We start from the raw sequence: 20,627 nt of genomic DNA, 5'->3' as shown, positions 1-20,627 counted from the left end.
GTGCAGGAATCACAAAAATAACGCAGGCAGGTTGAACAAATTCATACTTTAGGTTCCTAATTGTGGTTAACCCACAAGTGAAAGGATTACACTGCACCTCGCCTTATAGTTGTGAGGGCAGTAAAATAACTTGAGGTGAAAAACCACAAAGTTAAGTCAGCAAAGTGTGGCAGGCTGATGAAAATGACTTAAGTGTTCTCTCACAGCAAAAAAACTACAAGGTATGAGGCCATGTCAATATATGTACTAAAAGAGACCTCACATGATGAACATGACAGTGAGTCTTCATGCATGTGAGGTTGATCAAGGGTGTACTGTCGATCATAGATCTTGTGGGGGAGATTGAAGGGAACAGTCGTTCCAAGTGGTAATACAGGGTCAAACCTCTGCCATAGTGATCAGCATCTGGTAGGGTCATCTACATGGGAAGGGGAGGGGAAGTGTTAACTAACTGCTGGTTGTGGTCTTTCCGGTAGAAGACGTAGTGCTGTGTATGCCTGTCTGTTGTTCCAGACATTGCACAGACCATCCATCTTGGTTTGAAAGTCCCACCTATTGATGATGGACAGTTCAGCTAAAGAGGCTTTGCTGTTATTAAGTCTTTGACTTGAGGACTGATCCCCAAAGCAGTGCTCCATGGCAGGTTCTCTTAAAGGAATGTCGAAAAGGTCCTGCAAACTTTGCACAGGCCTCCTGGTCTGTTACTCACAGGACATGCACTGATATTACAGGTGTGCTATTCAGGCACACACGTGTGCTGTCTGATGATATTCCATATGTGGTGATATCACGTGTCACGTGTAAGAACGTGAGTGGACAGAGTTCTGAGCATGCGCAGAAATGACAGAATGATCGAGAAACTTGTATGGTGAAAACGTGGTTGCTGTTTGCTGTTGTAAATAAAAGTCCTAGTTCTTATTCTTCCAGAATATGGTTTGTTCTTAGTAACCCATGGTACGTATAAAGAACACAACACCATATAGTCAAATACAGTTGCATTAGTAAGTTAGGCGCAAGGAGGATTCTTAAAAATTATTACGGAGTTCACAGAACACAAGTAAGCCCTAATTTTCTTAGACCTTGCCTTTGCACATCTGTGACTTTTCTACAATCTCATATTTCCAACCATACCTCTGGAAAACCATCTTGGAAAGACATTCTTATATCAGGCATTCTGCAAATGCAAGAGAGTGAGCAGGAGCTTCAGGAAAATATTAAAAGGATGCAACTGATTGCTTGAAATTGACCATTGCTGGTTCCGTCCTTCGGAAAATGTTCCAACAACAATTAGCCTTAAAGTAGCCCCTTTAATATAGATATGTGCTTTGAAGTTTGTTGTCAAATAATATGTAACTACTAGCCATATGTAACTTGGAGTTATTAGTTTAGATGAGAAAGCTCCTTGAAAAATGGGTGAATGGGACCAGTGATGATCAAACTACTTGATGTGTCCTTTCAATATACAGTATCTCCGCAACTCCTGTACACTTTCTGACAACTACAGGAATCCATTATGAAATACCAAACTCAAAATTATTTCCAAGTATGTGTTTGATGATACAAGGTCATTGAATAGCCACACATATTAAAGAAAGGAGGGAGAGAGAAAACAGGGAACTTCATAGCTGTAGACCTGACACCAGTGTGGGGAAAATAATGAAACCCATTATTAGGGAAGAGGACACTTAGAAAGTGTGAATAGGATTGTACAGAGTCAACTTGGATTTGTAACAGGGAAATCATGTTTGACAAATCTGCTGAGAGTTCATTAAGGTTGCAATTTGCAGAACAGGCAAGGACAAACCAGTTGATGTTGGGTTTTGGATTTCTAGAAGAACTTCAAGACAGTGGCACACATAGATTATTTTTTTAAAATGGAAGCACGGGGTAGCAGGAATAATATAGTGGTGTGAAATGAAAATTAGGGAACAGAGAAAATGTTCAGAATAAAGAATTTGTTTTTGTTTATGGAGAGGATGATTTGTAGAGTGCTGCAATGGTCACTGATAGAGCTGTTGTTTTTCACAATCTACATCATGTCTCATAGAACAGTTAGACCAGTCGCTGGTATAAGCTGACGATCCAATGCTGAGTGAAAGAGTAGGCTATGAGGAGGATGCAGATGAGTTTCTGGGAAATTCAGACAAATAAGTGAAAAGGCGTGAATGGAAAGAGTCAAACTGGTATTTACATCATACTTTTCAGAATCTCAAATTGTTCTTAATGGCTTTACAAACAATAAAGTACTTTTTTATTGCAGTCACTACTGTATTCTGAGAAATACTGCAGCCAGTTTGTACACAGTAAGCTTCTGTAAAAAATGCAACAATGACAAGGTAATCTGCTTCTATAATGTTGACTCTGTGACAAATACTGATCAGGTCTCCAAAGGTAACTGACTTGCTTTTCTTTCACAAGACTAAAACTTGATTCTATATCTGATCTGAAAGACTGTCAATTCCTCAATACTGCACTGGTTTCCTAGCCAAGCTTTCATGCTTGGAATCTTTGGGCTCAGAAGTGATGAAGTGCTATCCCTCACAAGTGAAGGCAAGCTCGTACAGGCACCAGTAAGAAAGTGGCCAACGTAGCCAGAACAAATAGGTTCAATATGTAATGGTGGTAATATCGAACCTGCAAACCTCTCAAGACCCATCCTACCGCTGAACTGCTGAAACATTCATGACTAGTTATACCAGAAGCTATAAAAGCAAAGACAGCAACACCATGGTTACACAGAATTAACAGAAATTCTTTAGAATACTAAATGAAGGAATTTAATCTGGTCTTTATAATAATATAATTTGCTTCATCCTCCTAGTTAAGTAATAATAGCCTAGCAGCTATTTGTAAATGTTTAGAAGATACCACACCCTCCCCCCACCACCATCCTCTGGAATCTAACACAATTTAGAAAGGAAGTGACGAGCTGCACTAATTTAAAGTTCAGTAATTCCCAACTATGACAACTGTAGATCACATAAAATACTGGGCAGGAAATGACAGAAATGAACATTATTTAAATTTAGAATCCCATATCTCCATACTCCCCTGATCAGAATGTGACTTTTGAGATGTGCTGCTTAAACTCTGAAAATATTTGGAGTCTTATTCTTGCTGTGGAAGTGATGCCAGACCTCTATCAAGGAGAGAGTAGTATACACGTTGCTTTGCTGGGTCTAACACCTTTCCTGTGCCCGTGCCACAACTGGTTTCACAGACAGAACAAAGCTGATGCCTGAAGGAATGTAGGAAGTTGCTGCCACTTCTAGAATGCATTTACAAATTGCACTTTTGATCCCTGCTTGCACTGTTCTTCCAACATTCTTAAAATATGCACACGATAATTAACTTGAATGCATTTGGATCATAATCAGAATAAAGTGACTGGTGAATAACATTAAATGATCCAGTGCAAATAAATGTCTATCAAACAAGCGTCTGCACTCAGAAGTATAAATAATAGTTTGCTTAATTAGGGGTTCTTTCATTTGGAAAATTGCTAAGGGGGTGACCTGATAGAGGACTGAGGGGAAATGAAATGGCTTAACAAGGTGTACATGGATACGTTTTTACATGATAAATGTTCATAACTAGGAGGAACCAAGTATCAGTTAGTTAATCCTACAGCAAATTCAAGGGTAACTTCTTTACACTAAGAGTGGTGTGAATGTGGGACTCATTACTATGTAGCTGAAGTGAATGGCAGAAATACTCCAGGGGAATTTGCTGATTCTGTGAGATGTCAAGAGGTAGGACCATGTTTGTGTGGAGAACAGCACTGGCTTGCAGGGCAGAGTTTCTGTAGATTTGGCATAACTATATGAAAGGATGTTCTAAGATTCTGGTGTTCACATCTGCTTTAGCTCTCCTATCATTGCAATCGCCTCAAAAATTAAATTAAAATAATTAAGACCTGTTCTGTAGAGAACCATGTTGGCTCTTGCTGATTAGGCTATAATTTTCTAAATCCTCATTAACTAAGCCTACACTATCTCCTAAGGTTTCCTACTTCTACCTTCAGATGCTGTTCTGTGCCTTTGACTGCTAGCAGAGCAGAACACACGTCCCAATGGATTACCTTGCCCTTTGGGGGAATTGGTAAATTACCCATTTTCTCCTGAACCTTCAGCTCTTATTTCAAGTTCAAGTTCACTCACCATGATGCTATTTTATTCTTTGCAGCCAAGGGTTGGAGTTTAAGAATAGGGAGGTTTGTTGCAATTGTACAGGAGGTTGGTGAGACTTCACCTGGAATACTGCACACAAATTCCCCTTAACTAATACAAAACAGAGTAACGTTGGAGGAAGTCAAAAGGAGATTCACCAGGCTAATTCCTACAATAAGAGGACTGTCCTACAAATAGAGAATAAATAGTTTGAGCTTGTATTCCTTGAAGTTTAGAGGAATGATGTTTCAAAGGATCTTACTCAAATACTTAATATCCCAGTGGGTTTGGCAGAGTAGATGGTGGAACGTTTTCTCTAGTGGAAGAGTCTCAAGAAGGGGAACATAACTACAAGGGCATGGTCATTTAAAATGGAGGTACACAGAACTGCTGGATCTTTCTAGAGTGGCAGATGGTGGAAAGTGGGTTATTATAAGTATTTCAAGTGGAGGTGGATGAATACTTGATAGATTGAAGAATTATAAAGAGTATGGAAACATGGCAAAGAATAGGAGTGAGGCCAGCAGATATCAGCAATGATCATATTAAATGCCAAGGCAGGCTTGAAGAGCGTGATAGCCTACTCCTGTTTCTGATGTAATCGTTCCTCCCAATTGACTGGGAATAATTAATACTCAAATCAACACAGTCCAGTAGATAGTTGATTAAAATATAAAGAAGTGCTGCCTGACTTGAGGACCAGACTTGTACAATCTACTATATTATATTATTTTATATACTATACAATATTATATATGACACTGTATTATATTTTATAATATATTTTTTAAAGATTATGGGTGTGTATATATATTAACACATGCATACACCACATACAATCTCCTTTTGTCTTCAATTTAAATGAATGTAACTTTTGGTTTGAGAGTGAAACACATCAATAAGTATTTAAAGTTTGCATAATTTACATATGTATTTGAGCTAAACGTACTGCACAATAATAATGTGTTGCAGCAAAGACGCTGAAGTCTGAAACAAAATGCAATAAAAACCAAGGTCACCTTTTTTTTGACCTCAACCTGTTTGTTAATCCCTTGTGCAGTATGACTTTATCTTCAAGTAGACCTCTTTCCCCATGTTCAGTCCGCCAATGGAGTCCTCTGGTAGAACTGCTTGATACTGCCCTAATAACTTCTTGATACTGTATCTGAAATATTTTTAATTAATTTGCTGGACATCAGGGTTTCAATTGAACTAATGCATGACAGCAACCAGTGCCAGTAACAGGGAAGCTCACACCATGCAGAGGACTAAACTGCTGTGGGCAATTTTCATCTTGGTCAACAGCGAACACTGTTGTTGAAAAATCTAAGTCCTTTCTCCCCCTGTGAGAAGTGCAGTAGAAAAGTAACCTCTAATCTTGAGCTGAACTCTCAATGGGGCCTTAACTAAAGTGATAGAAATGAAAGAAGATCCCTATTCAAAACATGATGAAATAATGTATAACTGTTTGCTTTCGTAGGCAGTAGCTCACTTAACCTTGCACCACGTAATGGCACACGGACTATTCACAAGAAGCAATGAACAATGCATCTGTTCTGTACTACATTCTGAACAGTTCCCATCTCTTTTACAAGAATGGGTATTCTCTTTCCACCCTCAATGCAATTGTTTTTCTGCAAACATAACTAACGTCCTTCAAGACAACCATTTATGTTTGTATTTGCATTTCATGCATTCCCACATGCTGTGCTTTCTGCCAATAATTTATGACTGATCTGCACCCAGCCTGCCCCTCAGCATTTTTATTTAATCTCTGCAACACAGATTTATGGCAACTTGTCATTAATAATACAAAAATGTGCATGTGCCTTAGCAAAATACAGGGCGTAAAATATTCTCCTACAAAAGTGCATTTTCAAGAATTACACAGAGAATTCTACTAATATACCTCAACATACCAACATTTATTGCAATCATTCATCATTTTTCCCTTTTGTGAGTTTTATTTACGTTACTATCCCAGAAGAATTCTGAAGAAGTTTTCAATTAAGCATGATTTAAAAATACATTTGTTTTGGCTGAAAGCTGTTCTTTCAAGTGCAAGGCATGATGGCCAGAAATGTTTGATTGAACCTTTGGAAGAGTTTTCTAAAGAGGGTTATCAATAGCAACAAGATATTCTGACCAAGAAACTACTGTAAAATCCAAGACAAACCTGATGCCTCTAACAAGCATAAGAAAACCTTATAACTGAGAACTTTTAAATATATTATAACTAGTCCAATTATATATACAGTATTTAAATCATAATTATATAAAAATGATTTGCTTCAGCAGTTTGATGAAATATTTCTTCAACCATTTATCCAGATAGTTCTAGTATATTCATATATATCTATATATTTAACCATATGTAAGGACGTAACCATATGGTTAGTTATTACGGGAAGGAATTCCACCACGTGATTCTTTACAATGCCTCTGTGGATGATTCAAAGTATAACACGAGTAACATTGACAGCCAGACACAGTTATTATGCACTCTAGTTACTCCTCCCTACATCACCTTTGAGTAGCAACCCCGTTGCCAGAGTGGAAATGTTCTGTTTGGATGATATGTGCACTCAAACTGCTATGGCCAGCAAAGCACCATGGGTACTTCTTTCCCATAGGTTGTTGGCAAAATGCTATCCCATTATCCTCTGCCCCCTGTAGCTGGAGAAATCGATTGCCTAAGGTTGCTGTTAGGTCATGGAAATTGATAACCCTTACATGCTTCACTCATGTTAGTGTGTCTGTGTCTGCCAGATAGTGCACTTTATAAATTAAAGCTTCAAAAGCAAATATATTGTAAGTAGCTAGTTATCTCTCTGGAACTGAAACTGAACAATACCAGGATTATAGTGACAGAAATTGCATTTTCTGTAATGGAGTTTAATAATGTTACAACTCTCTCCCACAGGCTTCCTCCGTCTGCCATGAACCGAAGGATTTGTTAATGCAGATGATGTCAACATTGAAGCCCTAGTTAATCACAAAAATGGATTATGCTTGTAATTAAGGCTGTAAAATATTAATCTCTGACACTTACTGAGAGAACAAATACTTTTATCTGCTAACTGGCATACCTCAGTGAACTATGAATCTATTTTGGCTGCTTTCTGCTTTTTCACATCAAAGGGAGTAGAATTTCCTACCACAAGTATACATCTAAAATATTTAGACAATTAATTAGATACAGATAATTTTAATGGATATTGGATTTCAATACCCAGCAAAATTTCAGTGCTGCAAGTGTATAAAGTCTGATTTATACTGTGCTGACACACAGCAACAAATCACGCCTTGTTACAAAGTTGTACTGCACAGCTCTAGCTTTTGAACAGAATAGGGTTTGTTTTATCTATTGAGGACAAATGGAAAAAATATATATCATTTCAGTGTATTGAACAGGTGGCTGCTAATGGACCAAGAGGCAGCTCCAGCACCGATATTACTCTGAAGCCAAGCAACCAAGTACACAATAACTATCTACTTGATACCTTTGAGTCATTAGGGTCAAGCCCCAATCCATATCCTGGATTAAAATGGAGTCATAGAGAACAGCAAGTTGAACGTATACACTAGAAGAACCCAAATTCCATTCTAGCTTGTGTAATAATGAGTTTAGTCAAAGTTGATGCAGAAAGTAGAGGATTAAGAAGAGAGGGGGAGGCTCCACTTGGACTCCCTTTGCTGATAGCTGAAAATAGCCATATGCAGACTGAGGCTGAGAGAAGGTTTAGCCACACTCCACTTCACACTCATGTGTACCCTCTAGCCCTCCAGCCCTCCATGTAGATCCATGATGCGATTTCCTGCATCAAACATGCTACAGAAGTGCAAGCAGTCTTGGATAATCACCTAAAGGTACACACAAGGGACTCAAGGATAAAGGAACGGCTGGTTGCCAAGGACTAATTTTCTGTGATGAGTGAGGGCAAGGGAAAAAGTATGTGAGGCTTGGAGTGGGAAGGAAATAAATTCTTTAAATCTATAACTAAGTCAGATAATTTGGGAAAATGTCAAAAATACATACTTAACAGATGTGGTGGCAATGGGGTTAATAACTTCTGAATGATAAAACATTTTGTGATTTCTCCTCTATGTGCATTACTTATTAGCTCTTGGCTTTGAGTCATAAATTTGTAGATTGTAGTCCAATTGTTTTAGCACAGGAACAATGCAGTAATGAGTGAGCACTGCACTCTCAGAGGTGCTGGAGAAGACCTTGAATGGAGCCACCAACCGCCTTCTCAGGTAAACTTAAAAGATTACATGGAACTATTCAAGAGAAGTACAGAAAAGTTATCTCTGTTACCTTGGCCATTATCTATCTCACAATCAACATCAGGAAATTGCCACATTTCTATTTGTGGAGCGTCTTGTACTGTCTTGTACTTGTACATTGGGTGCTGTATTTTATACTGATAAACCATAACATCAATTCAGAAGAAGTTCAGTAGGGGAACTGCCTCAGGATATCAAGTGAGCCGCTGTATAAATTTATACCTTTTTCTTAAAATTAGTCAAACTCCTGCTGTTATGTTCTAACCATTTAAACCTAATATTTAAATTGTGACTACAAGAACTTAAAGAGGGTGCCTCCATCCTTTTAAACATGAGCTGAGAAAGAAAAAAATTACTATCTCTTTGTTTTCTTATATTTTTGTTTGCTTACTTCAACACAAACATGGACTGTTGATGACATCATCTGGGAATTGGCTTAGAGCACGAGGGAGCTGAATTAACACACAGTTGAAATAATTCGACACTGGATTCGCGGAAGAAGCTAGAGAGTGGTAGTAAGTGGTTGCCTCTCTGGCAGGAGGCTTGTGGCTAGTGGTATGCCACAGGGATCGATGCTGGGCCTGTTGTTGTTTATCGTCTTTATCAACGATCTGGTTGATAACATGGTAAACTGGACCAGCAAATTTCTGGATGACACCAAGACTGGGGGTGCAATAGACAATGAGGAGGACTGTCAAAGCTTGCAGTGGGATCGGACCAGCTTGAAAAATGAGCTGAAAAAATGTCAGATGGAACTTAATGCAGCCTACTGTAAGGTGTTGCACTTTGGGAGGACCGACCGGGCTAGGTCCTACACAGTGTGAGGCAGGGCACCGAGGAGTGCGAGAGAACAGACAGATTCGGGAATTCAGATCCGTGATTCCTTGAAAATGGTGTCACAGATATATAGGGTTGTAAAGAAAGCTTCTGATACAGTAGTCTTCATAATTCTATGTACTGAGTGCAGGAGCTGGGATATTATGTTGAAGTTGTACAAGGTGTTGGTGAGGCCTAATTTGGAGCATTGTGTGCAGTTTTAGTCACCCACCTACAGTAAAGATGTAAATACAATTGAGAGAGTGCAGAACAAAGAAGTACAAGCATGATGCTGGGACTTGAGGACCTGAGTCATAGGGAAAGGTCGAATAGGTTAGGACTTCATTCCCTGGAACGTAGAAAATTAAGGGGAAACTTGATAGAGGTTTACAAGATTATAAGGGGTATACAGTAAACGCAAACAGGCTTTTTCCACTGAGATGGGATGAGCCTAGAACTAGAGGTCATGGGTTAAGGGTGAAACATTTAAAGGGAATTTCTTCACTCAGGGGGCGGTGAGGGTGTGGAATGAATGTAGGCTGATTTCAACACTTAAGAGAAATTTGGATAGGTACATGGACATTAGGGGGTATGGAGGGCTATGATCGGAGTGCAGGTCGATGGGACTCGGCAGAATAATGGCTCAGCACAGAGTAGCTAGGCCGAAGAACCTGTTTCTGTGATGTAGTGTTCTCTGACTCCACAAGAACACCAAGGCTCTCTGGTTTAATGACCGTATCAACAGATGCAAATTCAGTTCTGTCACACATGTCAAGCTCAACACTAGTGACTGCTTCAACCTATCTCCTCAGTGATATCATTGCCATTTAGTACAGTATTTAAAGATAATTGTATATCTACATATTACTTTCCTTGCTCAGGAGAGGAAAAGTAAATCTGTTTAAAAGTTATTGTTATTGTAATTTTTCTTTGTCTCTTTAAGGAGCCTTAATCTAATTACTTTATTGTATAGCACTTCGCTAAAATGTTCATGTATTGAAAGAAAATAAAAGTGAGCCACAAAATGACAATAGTCACTGGTTTATCTAGAGGGAAGACACTTCTCTGTAAACAGTAGGGAATACAAACAACTGAGGTGTGTTGTCTTAATGCAGATCATTTGCCATCATTTGCTGTGATTTGCCGCAGGCAACAGTGCTGTCAGTATGTAAACAAAGTTAAACTACATACCAGTTGTTCACTTGCAGAATAGTTAGTCCTGTGTCTTGAGCAAGCTGCTTCTTCTGTTCTTCTGAAGGGTAAGGGTGCTGGAAGATGCCAAGCCAAAGAGATAACATTAGAATAAAATGATCTGGCAAAAAAATATGTACATGCACTGTGAAAATGCATTAAATTGGAATGAGTTCATTAATTATTGTAAGCTGAGGCACTGTATTCTCCTAAGTGTTAGTGAGATCTGAAATCATCTAATTAATGACAGAAAATGGGAAGCCAATTATAAAGTTAAGTGAAGTGTAGAAACAGCTACATTAATTAAAATCCCTGCTTTACCTGTTCACTCAACTCTATGAGAATCCTAGACAGCCAGTTTGACAGAATACCATAAAACATAATTAGCATCAGCATCCTTTTCTCGGGTGGATGTGAGATATTATAAAATTCCAGTTTTTGAAAACAACCATCCAACTTTTGCTGGGAATCTGGGGTCAACCGAGTGGAATTTTTGGATGACACATTATAAAACTTCACAAATAAAAACCAAATCAACACCAGTTCCAATCAGCACAACAACAACAGATAAACAGTTTTAAATACTACTGATACAATATTCAGAATTCAATATAAAAGTTTAATGGAAGATATAATCAGATTCGAATTGTGAGTAACTGTAAATGTTACAGTATATAATATAAATCTTAATCATAAAATCCAGAATCAGGTTTATTATTACTGACATACATCAGAAATTTGTTGTTTTGTGGCAGCAGTACAGTGCAAGACCTAAAATGTTACTAAATTAAAGATTAAGACCATAAGACATAGGAGCAGAATTAGACCATGTGGCCCATCGAGCCTGCTCGGGTTATTTGGTCATGACTGATCCATTTCCCTTTCAACCACATTCTCCTGCCATCTCCCCATAACCTTTCATGCCCTGACTAATCAAGAACCTATCAGTCTCCACCTTAAATACACCAAATGACCTGGTCTCCACAGCCACCTGTATCAACGAATTCCACAGATTCATTACCCTAGGTCTAAAGAAACTACTCCTCATCTCTCCTAAATGGGCATCCCCCTATTCTGAGCTTGTGCCCTCTGGTCCTAGACTCCCCCACTATCGTAAACATTCTCTCCATATCCACTCTATCTAGCCCTTTCAGTATTTGATAGGTTTCAATGAGAAGCCCCTTCATTTTTCAAAATGCCAGTGAGTACAGACCCACAGCCATCAAACACTCCTCATGCGATAACCCTTACATTCTCGGAACCATTTTTCTGAACCTCCTCTGGACCCTCTCCAATGTTAGCACATCCTTTCTTACATAAGGGTCCCAAAACTACTCACAATACTCCACGTGAGGCCTCAGCAGTGTCTTATAAAACCTCAGCATTTTATATAGTTTATATTCTAGTTCACTTGAAATTAATGTTAACATTGCATCTGTCTTCCTCGCCATTGAGCCAATATGCAAGTTAACCTTCAGAGAATCCTGCATGAGGATTACCAAGTCCCTTTGCAGCTCAGATTTTTTAAATGTTCTTCCCATATAGAATATAGTCTCTGCTGTTATTCCTTCTACCGAAGTGCATGACTATACACTTCCCGACACCATCTGCCACTACTTTGCCCATTCTTCTAATCTGTCTAAATCCTTCTGCAAACTCTCTGCTTCTTCAACACTCTTTGTCCCTCCACCTACTTCGTATCATCAGAAAACTTGGCTACAAAGCTATCAATTCCATCATGTGAATCCTTGACATATAATGTAAAAAGAAGCAGTCTCAACACTGACCCCTGCAGAACACCTGTAATTACTGGCAGCCAATCAGAAAACGCTCACTTTATTCCCACTCTTTGCCTATTGCCAATCAGCCGATGCTCTATCCACGCTAGAACTTTCTCTGTAATACCATAGGTTCTTTCGGCACCTCGTCAAATGCCTCCTGAAAATCCACTGATGCTCTTTTGTCTAAGTTGTTTGTTATTTCCTCAAAAAATTCCAACAGATTTGTTAGGCAAGAAACCATGCTAAGTTTGGCCTATTTTATCACGTGCTTCCAAGTTGCCTGAAACTTCATCCTTAACAAACGATTCCAACATTTTCCCAACCATTGAGTTCAGGCTAACTGGTCTGTAATTTCCTTTCCTCTGTCTCCCTCCTTCTTGAAGAGTGGAGTGATTTTACAATTTTTCAGTCCTCCAGAGCTATGCTAGAATCGATTAATTCTTGAAAGATCATTACTAATGCCTCTACAATCTCTTCAGCCACCTCTTTCAGGACCTTGGGGTGTAGTTCATCAGGTCCAGGTGACTTTTCTACCTTCAGACCTTTCAGCTTCTCAGGCACTTTCTCCTTAGTAACAACAACTGCATTCACTTCTGCCCCCTGACACTCTCGAACTTTTGGCATACTGCTAGCGTCTTCCACAGTGATGATGAATTCTAAATACTTATTCAGTTTATCTACCAGTTCCTTATCCGCCATCACTACATCTCCAGTGCATTTTCCAGCAATCCAATTTCTACTGTCGCTTCTCTTTTACGATTTATGTAAGATATCCTCTTTGATATTACTGGCTAGCTTACCTTCATATTTCATCTTTTCCTTCCATATGCCTTCTGTTGGTTTTTAACGCTTCCCAATCCTCTAATTTCTCACTGATTTTTGCCCTATTATATGCCCACACTTTTCCTTTTATGTTGGCTTTGACTTCCCTTGTCAGCCACAGTTGCATTGTCCTGTCATTAGAAATACTACTTCTTTGGTATGTATCTATCCTGCGTCTTCTGGATTGGTCCCAGAAACTTTAGCAATTGCTGCTGTGCCATCGCCCCTGCTAGTGTTCCCTTTACAATCAAATTTGGCCAGATTGTCTATTATACCTCTGTAATTTCCTTTACCCCACTGAAGACTTTAGCTTCTTCTCAAATTGCAGGGTGAATTTTATTATATTATGATCACTGTCTCCTAAGGATTCCTTTATCTTTAGCTCCCAAATCAAATCTGGTTCAGTAAACAACACACAATCTAGAATAGCAGATCCTCTAGTTAGCTCAACAACAAGCTGCTCTAAAAAGCCATCTCGTAGACCTTCCACAAATTCTCTCTCTTTGGATACAAAATCAGCACCAATCTGATTTTCCCAATTTACCCGCATATTGGAATCCCCCATGACTACCTTTTGGCATGCATTTTCTATCTCCCATTGTAAATTCTAGCCCTCAATCTGACTACTGTTAAGAGGCCTGTATATAACACCCATCAGGGTTGTTTTACCCTTGCAGTTCTTTAACTCCACCCACAATGATTTTACATCTTCTGATCCTCTGTTGCCTCCTTCTAATGATCTGATTTCATTTTTTACCAACAGATTCAGCCCACCCCTTTTGCCTAGCTGCCTGTCCTTTCGATAGATCTGTATCCTTGGATGTTAAGTTCCCATCTATATTTTTTCAGCCACGACTCAGTGATGCCCACACCATCATACCTGGCAATCTCGAAATGCACTACAAGGTCATCTATCTTACTGCCTGCCTTCAAATACATCACCTTCAGTCCTGTATTCATCACTCTTTTCAAGTTTGTCTCCTGTTACACTGCATTTCATCCCACTGGCTGCAATTTTGTCCTATCATCTACCTGTCCTTCCTGACAGTCTCACTACACACTGCCTCGGCTCGTATACCAACTGCCCCATCACTCAGTTTCCCATCCGCCTGCTAAATTAATTTAAACCCTCCCCAACAGTTCTAGTAAATCTGCCACAATAAAGTATTAAATATTAGCTTTACTTGTCACATGTACATCAAAACATTGAAACATCCAGTAAAAGGTGTTGTTTGCATCAACGAACAACATAGTCTGAGGATATGCTGGGGGCAGCCTGCAAGTGTTCCCATGCTTCCAGAGTAAATGTAGCATGCCCATACTAACCCTAACCCATACTTCTTTAGAAGGTGGGAGGAAACCAGAGCATCCATAGGAAACACATGCAGTCATGGGTAGAACATACAAACTGGATTGGAAATTGAACCCTGACTGCTAATGCAGTAAAGTGTTACTCTGGTCACTATGCTGCCGTGACACACATTACTGTAAGTTACAATACAAATTATTCAAGGAGAATAATGAGGTAGTTCCAAAGTTTGCCTTCTTTTTTAAAGGGAAATGAAAGTAGTTCTATAAAAAAAGGTGCCATTAAATTCCCAGATGACTTAAACATTACTTGAAAACATTCCTTACTTTGTCTTGGAAAAATGAGATGAATCTTTTCATAGTTTCTGGAACTAGGGAGGTTAGTTGGCCATTGTAAATTGTCTTGTTATTAGACTAGGACTGAATCAGGGGATTGCTGGGCAGCATGGCTTTAAGGGCCAGAAGGGCCTTCCTTCTGCTGAGGCTAGTAAGTCAGAAAGACACATGCAATCCTGTAAACCAAAGTTATACTGTCATCTGCACAGTGATGGACTTCAGCAGCAAGCATGGCAGCACCCCGCCTATCTGGTCAACGCAATGCCTTGTGGAAGTGGAAGTCCTCACTCTGTTCATAAAAAAGAGTCTCTGTTAGGGCGATAAATTATCCAAAGTGCTCAATTAGCTACTCGCAAAAGTAGCTTTGCGTTGGATTGGAGTTACACTACAGCCCGAGAGCAGGCAAAATTAAGGTTCACACTTAGGTGGCATCTTTTATCGTCAGTCACATGTAGAACATACAAACTCCATGCAGGCAGCACTGGGAATTGAACTCGGGTCAGCTGTACTGTAAAGAGTTGTGATAAGCACTTTTAGGATGATGCAGTGATGGTTTAAGTCCAGTGAAGTACTTTCAAAGTGGAATCACTATTGTAATATAAGAAACAAAGTACCAAGTTTGCATAACAGTTATTTTACACAAATGGCAATGTGATAATAGCAGATAATCTAATTTGTTCATGTAGATTAAGGAATAAAAGTCAGCCAAGGCACCTGGCCCTACTTCAAAATCACACACTGGATCTTCTACATCCATTTGATAGAATAGGTTGGATCTCAGTTTAACACCTCAGCCAGCAATTTGGTATAAGGTACATATTAGTAGAATAACAAGCTGCAGGAAACAATATGCAGTTTCAAGTGTTCCTTCAAATTAATGGTGAAGATTTGTTTTGCTCTACCTTGAGAAATATTCTCAGTTTAAAATTACCTTCAGTAACTTACAAACCTCACAAAGATACTAAAGCGGAACCTAGGACATAACTTGAACCATCACTAGAATTGATTAAGTGCAATGGATGAGTGAACTCTTTTTATTTGGTTCACCTGAGCTGCAGATAGCAACAGAATTGTAGATTTTGGTCAGTATGCAAGAGGGTGCAAGAAGGATATGAAAGCCAGTAACAGGAGTGGGCTATGCCAGTGAAAGCAACATTTTACAAATGAATAATAAATACTCGTAGCTGTAAGTCTGTCTCCGGTGTTGGTGTCAAAGGAGCAATTAACGACCAAGAATGCTGGAGCAATGGACTAATTTTAGGCTTGCAACTGTGGTAGTATTTTTGCCTGTCCAGGAGATTTCTAGCATTATCTAAGCAAACATCAGTGTGCCTCAGAGGGAGAGCTGTACTGCAGAAAGAGTTATTGTTCAGATGACACATGAATTGTTCACCCTTTCTGCCCTCTCAAAAAAGCAAAGATCCTGCGCATTATCCAAACATTCAAGAGATTCTCCAGATATTGAACACTTAGTTAACCACATGAGGGAGAAAGGAACAGAATGTGTAGATGAGGTTAGATGAAGAGTGTTGGGAGGAATTTTGTGTGGAGCATTAACATTGGAAGTAAGAACTGGGATGACTGATGCACCATATAACTCTTTGAACATGATGCATACAAATACAAATTGCAATATTGTTCCATAACCATTTAGCCCTGCCCTAAAAATGACCCTGAGATAACTTTAAGTTATGAGCTCGGAGTGCTTTTCCCAATCATAGATTAACAGATCATCACTGTGTCAGCTGGGACTTGTTTAGACAGGCAGAAAGTTGTTGGGCCAAGAGGCCTTTTTTGTATTGAAAGTACTTTGTAAATACCATGACTACAACAGTTTCAAGATGTTTTACACCATTGGGATGCTACTCTTCAACAATCAGATGTTAAAAGTAAAATAACATTTCATTGATTGTGAAGTAATGGAGAATATGTGATGGCTGGAGAATGTTTTAACTAAGGCCATGGTGCACAATGTTTTATACTGGAAGATCATATCAAACAAAACTGGGAGCAACTACATGTACATCTGATGCTTCCTCAGAATGTCACCGACGTGACTTTCCTTCTGATATAATGCTTGGTTTCTTAATAATATTTCCTCTTTTTATACCCACTCAAAATTTAAATTTAGGTAGAGAATTAAGAAATTTGTAGATGATACAAAAATTAGCCATGTGGCACTGAATATCATATTAGACCAATCAGTTGCACAGATAAATGGTGTGAAATAATGTATTTGGGGAGACCATAAGGAATGGAAGCAGGAGTAGGCCATGGTGATACCTCTTATCATTTCTGTTGTTTGGTTTCATTTTAATTTTTTAGCATGTCTCTTCCCTGACTATTTCCAGACACCTTGAAAATACTCGATTAATGTCAGTCTTAGACTATACTCAGTGACTAAGCCTTCACAGCCTCCCTCGGGGACTGAATTCCAAAGACTTACTAACCATTGTCCTGATTAGGCAACCCTGTCCTTTTAAATGGCATTCCCTGGTTCTGGGCAGTCCAGGGGAATCATCTGCCCTGTCATGCCTTGTAAGAAGCTTTCATGTTTCAGTGAGGTCATCAGAGATGGAGAATGTTACCAATCAGAAGGCAACAAGAAAAGGTATATACAATATGTACTGGTTCCCTGAGTGCAGAAGAACAGTGAGAAGGAAGAGTGCTAGCCTACAGATCCCTGATGGTAACACATCAAGTAGGACAGTTGAGAAGGCATTTCCCTTTATTAGGGAGTGCATAGATAAAAGAGCAACGGGGTCATGATGAAAGTGCGTAGAGCACACTTGAGCCCGAAACTAGTGTAATGAACGTAGTTCTAGTCACCTCGTTATAGGAATGGTGTGATCTCCCTCGGGAGGGGACAGAGCTATAACCTATAAGGCTATATACTGAAGACTGGAATTAGGATTAATCTCAATAGCTCTTTGGTGACTTGGGCAAAGTAGGCTAAACAGCCTCTTTTTGTCCCATAAATTTCTATGATTCTATCTAGCGCACACTCCATTATTGCTAGTTTCAAAGTGAGCATTTTAAAGAAAGTATAGTGCATTTTCATTCACTTTCCAGTTGCTTGAGTAAATGCTACATACAGCAATCAATTTCTCTGGTGTTTTCTCCTCAATTCCATTACCCCATGTAACTACATACAGATTGCAGGATTCTGAGACTTTTCTGTTACGTACTTGTGAAAAAAAGGCATTTCGGTTAATCAGGCCTTTCCCAAGAAAGCCAAAGTGGAAAAAAACATACATGTATAAATAAAATCTTCATACAGTTGATAGGAATTGCAATCTAAATAGACCAGGTTAAAAGAACATCTTCTGTGGTAAAATATCTATTTACACACATTTTCTACAATTGTTTTTAAGGAATTTCAGATCAATACATTTTACTACATTTTATACTACCAACTGGCAAAGTGAGTCTTCATTAAACAGCTAAGTAATCACCTCTTGCTGTGTTAGCAGAAATTGCCCTGTGGTCCAACACAGTAAAACCTTTTACACTGCTAACATTATCACTATATCAGCAGCTTTAAAAATTAAAGTGTGTATTGTGCCCAATTTGAACCAGTACCAAAACAATGTTTGCAGTCTCACTTCAGGGTTACCTCTCTGTGTTTTGTTACTACCAAAGATGGCTGTGAAGTGAATGCAGATGTAACCACTTTAGCTTTTATCTAGATAAACCACTGAAGCCAATGCCAGTTCCAAAAGGGTGTGACTCAGTCTGCTGCCTTCAAAGTTGCAACGAGTTGACATCATTTATAAATATATGTTGAGAGTCCAAAAATTGACCAAACTCTTTCAAGGGCACTGACTATTTTCTTTCATCATATTTCCATTTTATTAAATCATATTGGGCTTGGGATGATGGAATTAAGATTTGCAATGAATCCAGGGATAGTTGCATTCCATATCATTCAAAGGAACGGCAAAAAAAATTAAACAGTCACATTCTTCCTGAAACTAGCTTTCTCAGCTCTTAATTCACTTGTTTAAGAAGCTTCAAAATTAATTTGTTGCCTCTTTTTTCCCTTATGGGGAAAAATAGATAAATCCTTCTTGATTATTATTTAATAATTGTTCTCAAATCTGTTGCTTTTCATGTGATTTGATTTTTAGGTAATTGCTGTAAACTGAGTCTAATTTGATGTGCTAAACTATAATTGATACATAGCCTCCAGCTATTAGGATTCAAGAATTCTGTCTCCATTCTAAAATGGAAAGTATTTGATGTATCATTTTAAAAGCACAGGATTGGTTGACTGTCTGAATTAAATTAAATGCCAGAATAACATGCCCACGCTAAAAATAACAAAAAAAAATGTGGGGAGACCTGAATTCCTGGGACTTAAAGTTCCCCAGATCAGCTGATTTCTTCCCTAATGCAGTGCTTATTGCCTGCCAGTGTGACTTTTGAATTCAGAGAGAAAAAATAATTGCTCTAATCACATGAAAGCAACCATCACCACTCGGTTCTTCATTAACCTCCTCCCCAAAAGCAAGATATCAAGAGAAAAAGAAATACACCATTTCTTGGGGGTAAGAAATGCTACGTATAAGAGATCTCTGAAAATGAGCTTTTGTTAAGGACATGAGAAGATGTGAATCATTTATTGTCCTTGATAGAAACCCATGACTTCACAATGAACCAACTTGCCACAGGCCAGGCTGCTATACAAACACTCCATTTGATGTTGCTCTCCCACCCACGAGCACAGCAAAACCTGTACCATAGGGCCTGGCAGACATCACATCAGCAGTCAGAGATAAGCAGGAGAGCAGCTTTCGAAACGGCCGGCGCTGCCAGGCAATAAGGAATTTGTTCTAAACTCCTGTGCTGCTGAACCCAACTCAGCTGTCATTTTCTGTACTTGATGATTTCTCCCTGCTCTCACCCCGTCCTTTACTTACACAGATTCCTCTCACCATCCCCAGCATATTAACTAAATATTTAGCATAGCTATCTGTAGTCAGATATACTTTAATCGCCATTGTCATCCCAGCACCTTATGGTAGGCTTTGTGTTGAACTATGTGTACTGTACTCACTTGGGCCTATAAATTGCAGTAAGCATTAGCTTCAAACCACTATCTCTTAAAAGCTTAATTATTTTTAAACAATCGATTGGAATGGGAATTTGAGAATAGATATGCCAGAGACCACTGGGAGAGCTGCAATGCATTAGGAAAGCAAACAAAATTAACTTCAGATCTTACAATACCAATTAACGATTGGGACAATGTAGAGACGCTGGAGTAATGCTGTGGCCAAGTTAGGAGTGCTCACTATTTGATTGGCTTTAACACCTCAAGGTCCAGTAAAGAGCCATCAAATAGCGATTATGTAGGAAGAGGCTGAATGCTCCCTGTTCACTGCATATGATGCGAGAGAAAATTAACCAGGTTAGTGGTTTAGGCCAGGCTAACTGGTGGGGTGGGGGGAGGGGGAAGGAATGACATGTTGTCACATCCCACTTGCTAAATTACACAGCTTAACATCAGCTACAAACCTCTCCTATAATGTGCTCATACTCTGCAAGAAGAACTAAATGGAGGGAGAAGCTGATATGGAAGTTATGATAAACTGTGAAAGTGAACAATGTTCAAGATTCTGGTTTGCTGCTTCAATATGTACTAATATCTATTTGAACTGTCTTGGCAAGTCGGAGAGCATCGAGATAACAGGAAATGTTTTTTTCAGTCTGTTGGACAGAAAAGAAACATGCAAGCTCAATGGGTCAACGTGGTTAAGAGGAGAGGGAAAGGCTTGTCAGCGGGATTTCCAATCTACGCAGAACACAGCAGAGTCCAAGGCCATTCACCAGGAGATGCTGTAATCCTCCAACATAAATAAGCTCATCGTTTTTAGTTGCTCACCAGTTTGACAGCAAATAAGTTGGGTTT

At 39.1% G+C, this 20,627-nt stretch overlaps 1 protein-coding gene across 2 annotated transcripts in view; it reads right to left on the bottom strand.

The window, feature by feature from the left end:
• Window positions 1-20,627, bottom strand: part of meis1b (Meis homeobox 1 b) — a 211,046-nt gene that overhangs the window by 76,114 nt on the left and 114,305 nt on the right. For both annotated transcript variants that reach the window (XM_063056111.1, XM_063056112.1), the window contains exon 9: window positions 10,467-10,543. In XM_063056111.1, coding sequence (XP_062912181.1) covers window positions 10,467-10,543 — 77 coding nt within the window. The remainder of the gene's footprint in view (window positions 1-10,466; window positions 10,544-20,627) is intronic.

This window comes from Mobula hypostoma, chromosome 8, assembly GCF_963921235.1.
Source record: "Mobula hypostoma chromosome 8, sMobHyp1.1, whole genome shotgun sequence".
NCBI lineage: Eukaryota > Metazoa > Chordata > Chondrichthyes > Myliobatiformes > Myliobatidae > Mobula > Mobula hypostoma.
The sequence above is the reverse complement of the archived record's forward strand: the minus strand, read 5'-3'. Positions and strand labels throughout refer to the sequence as shown.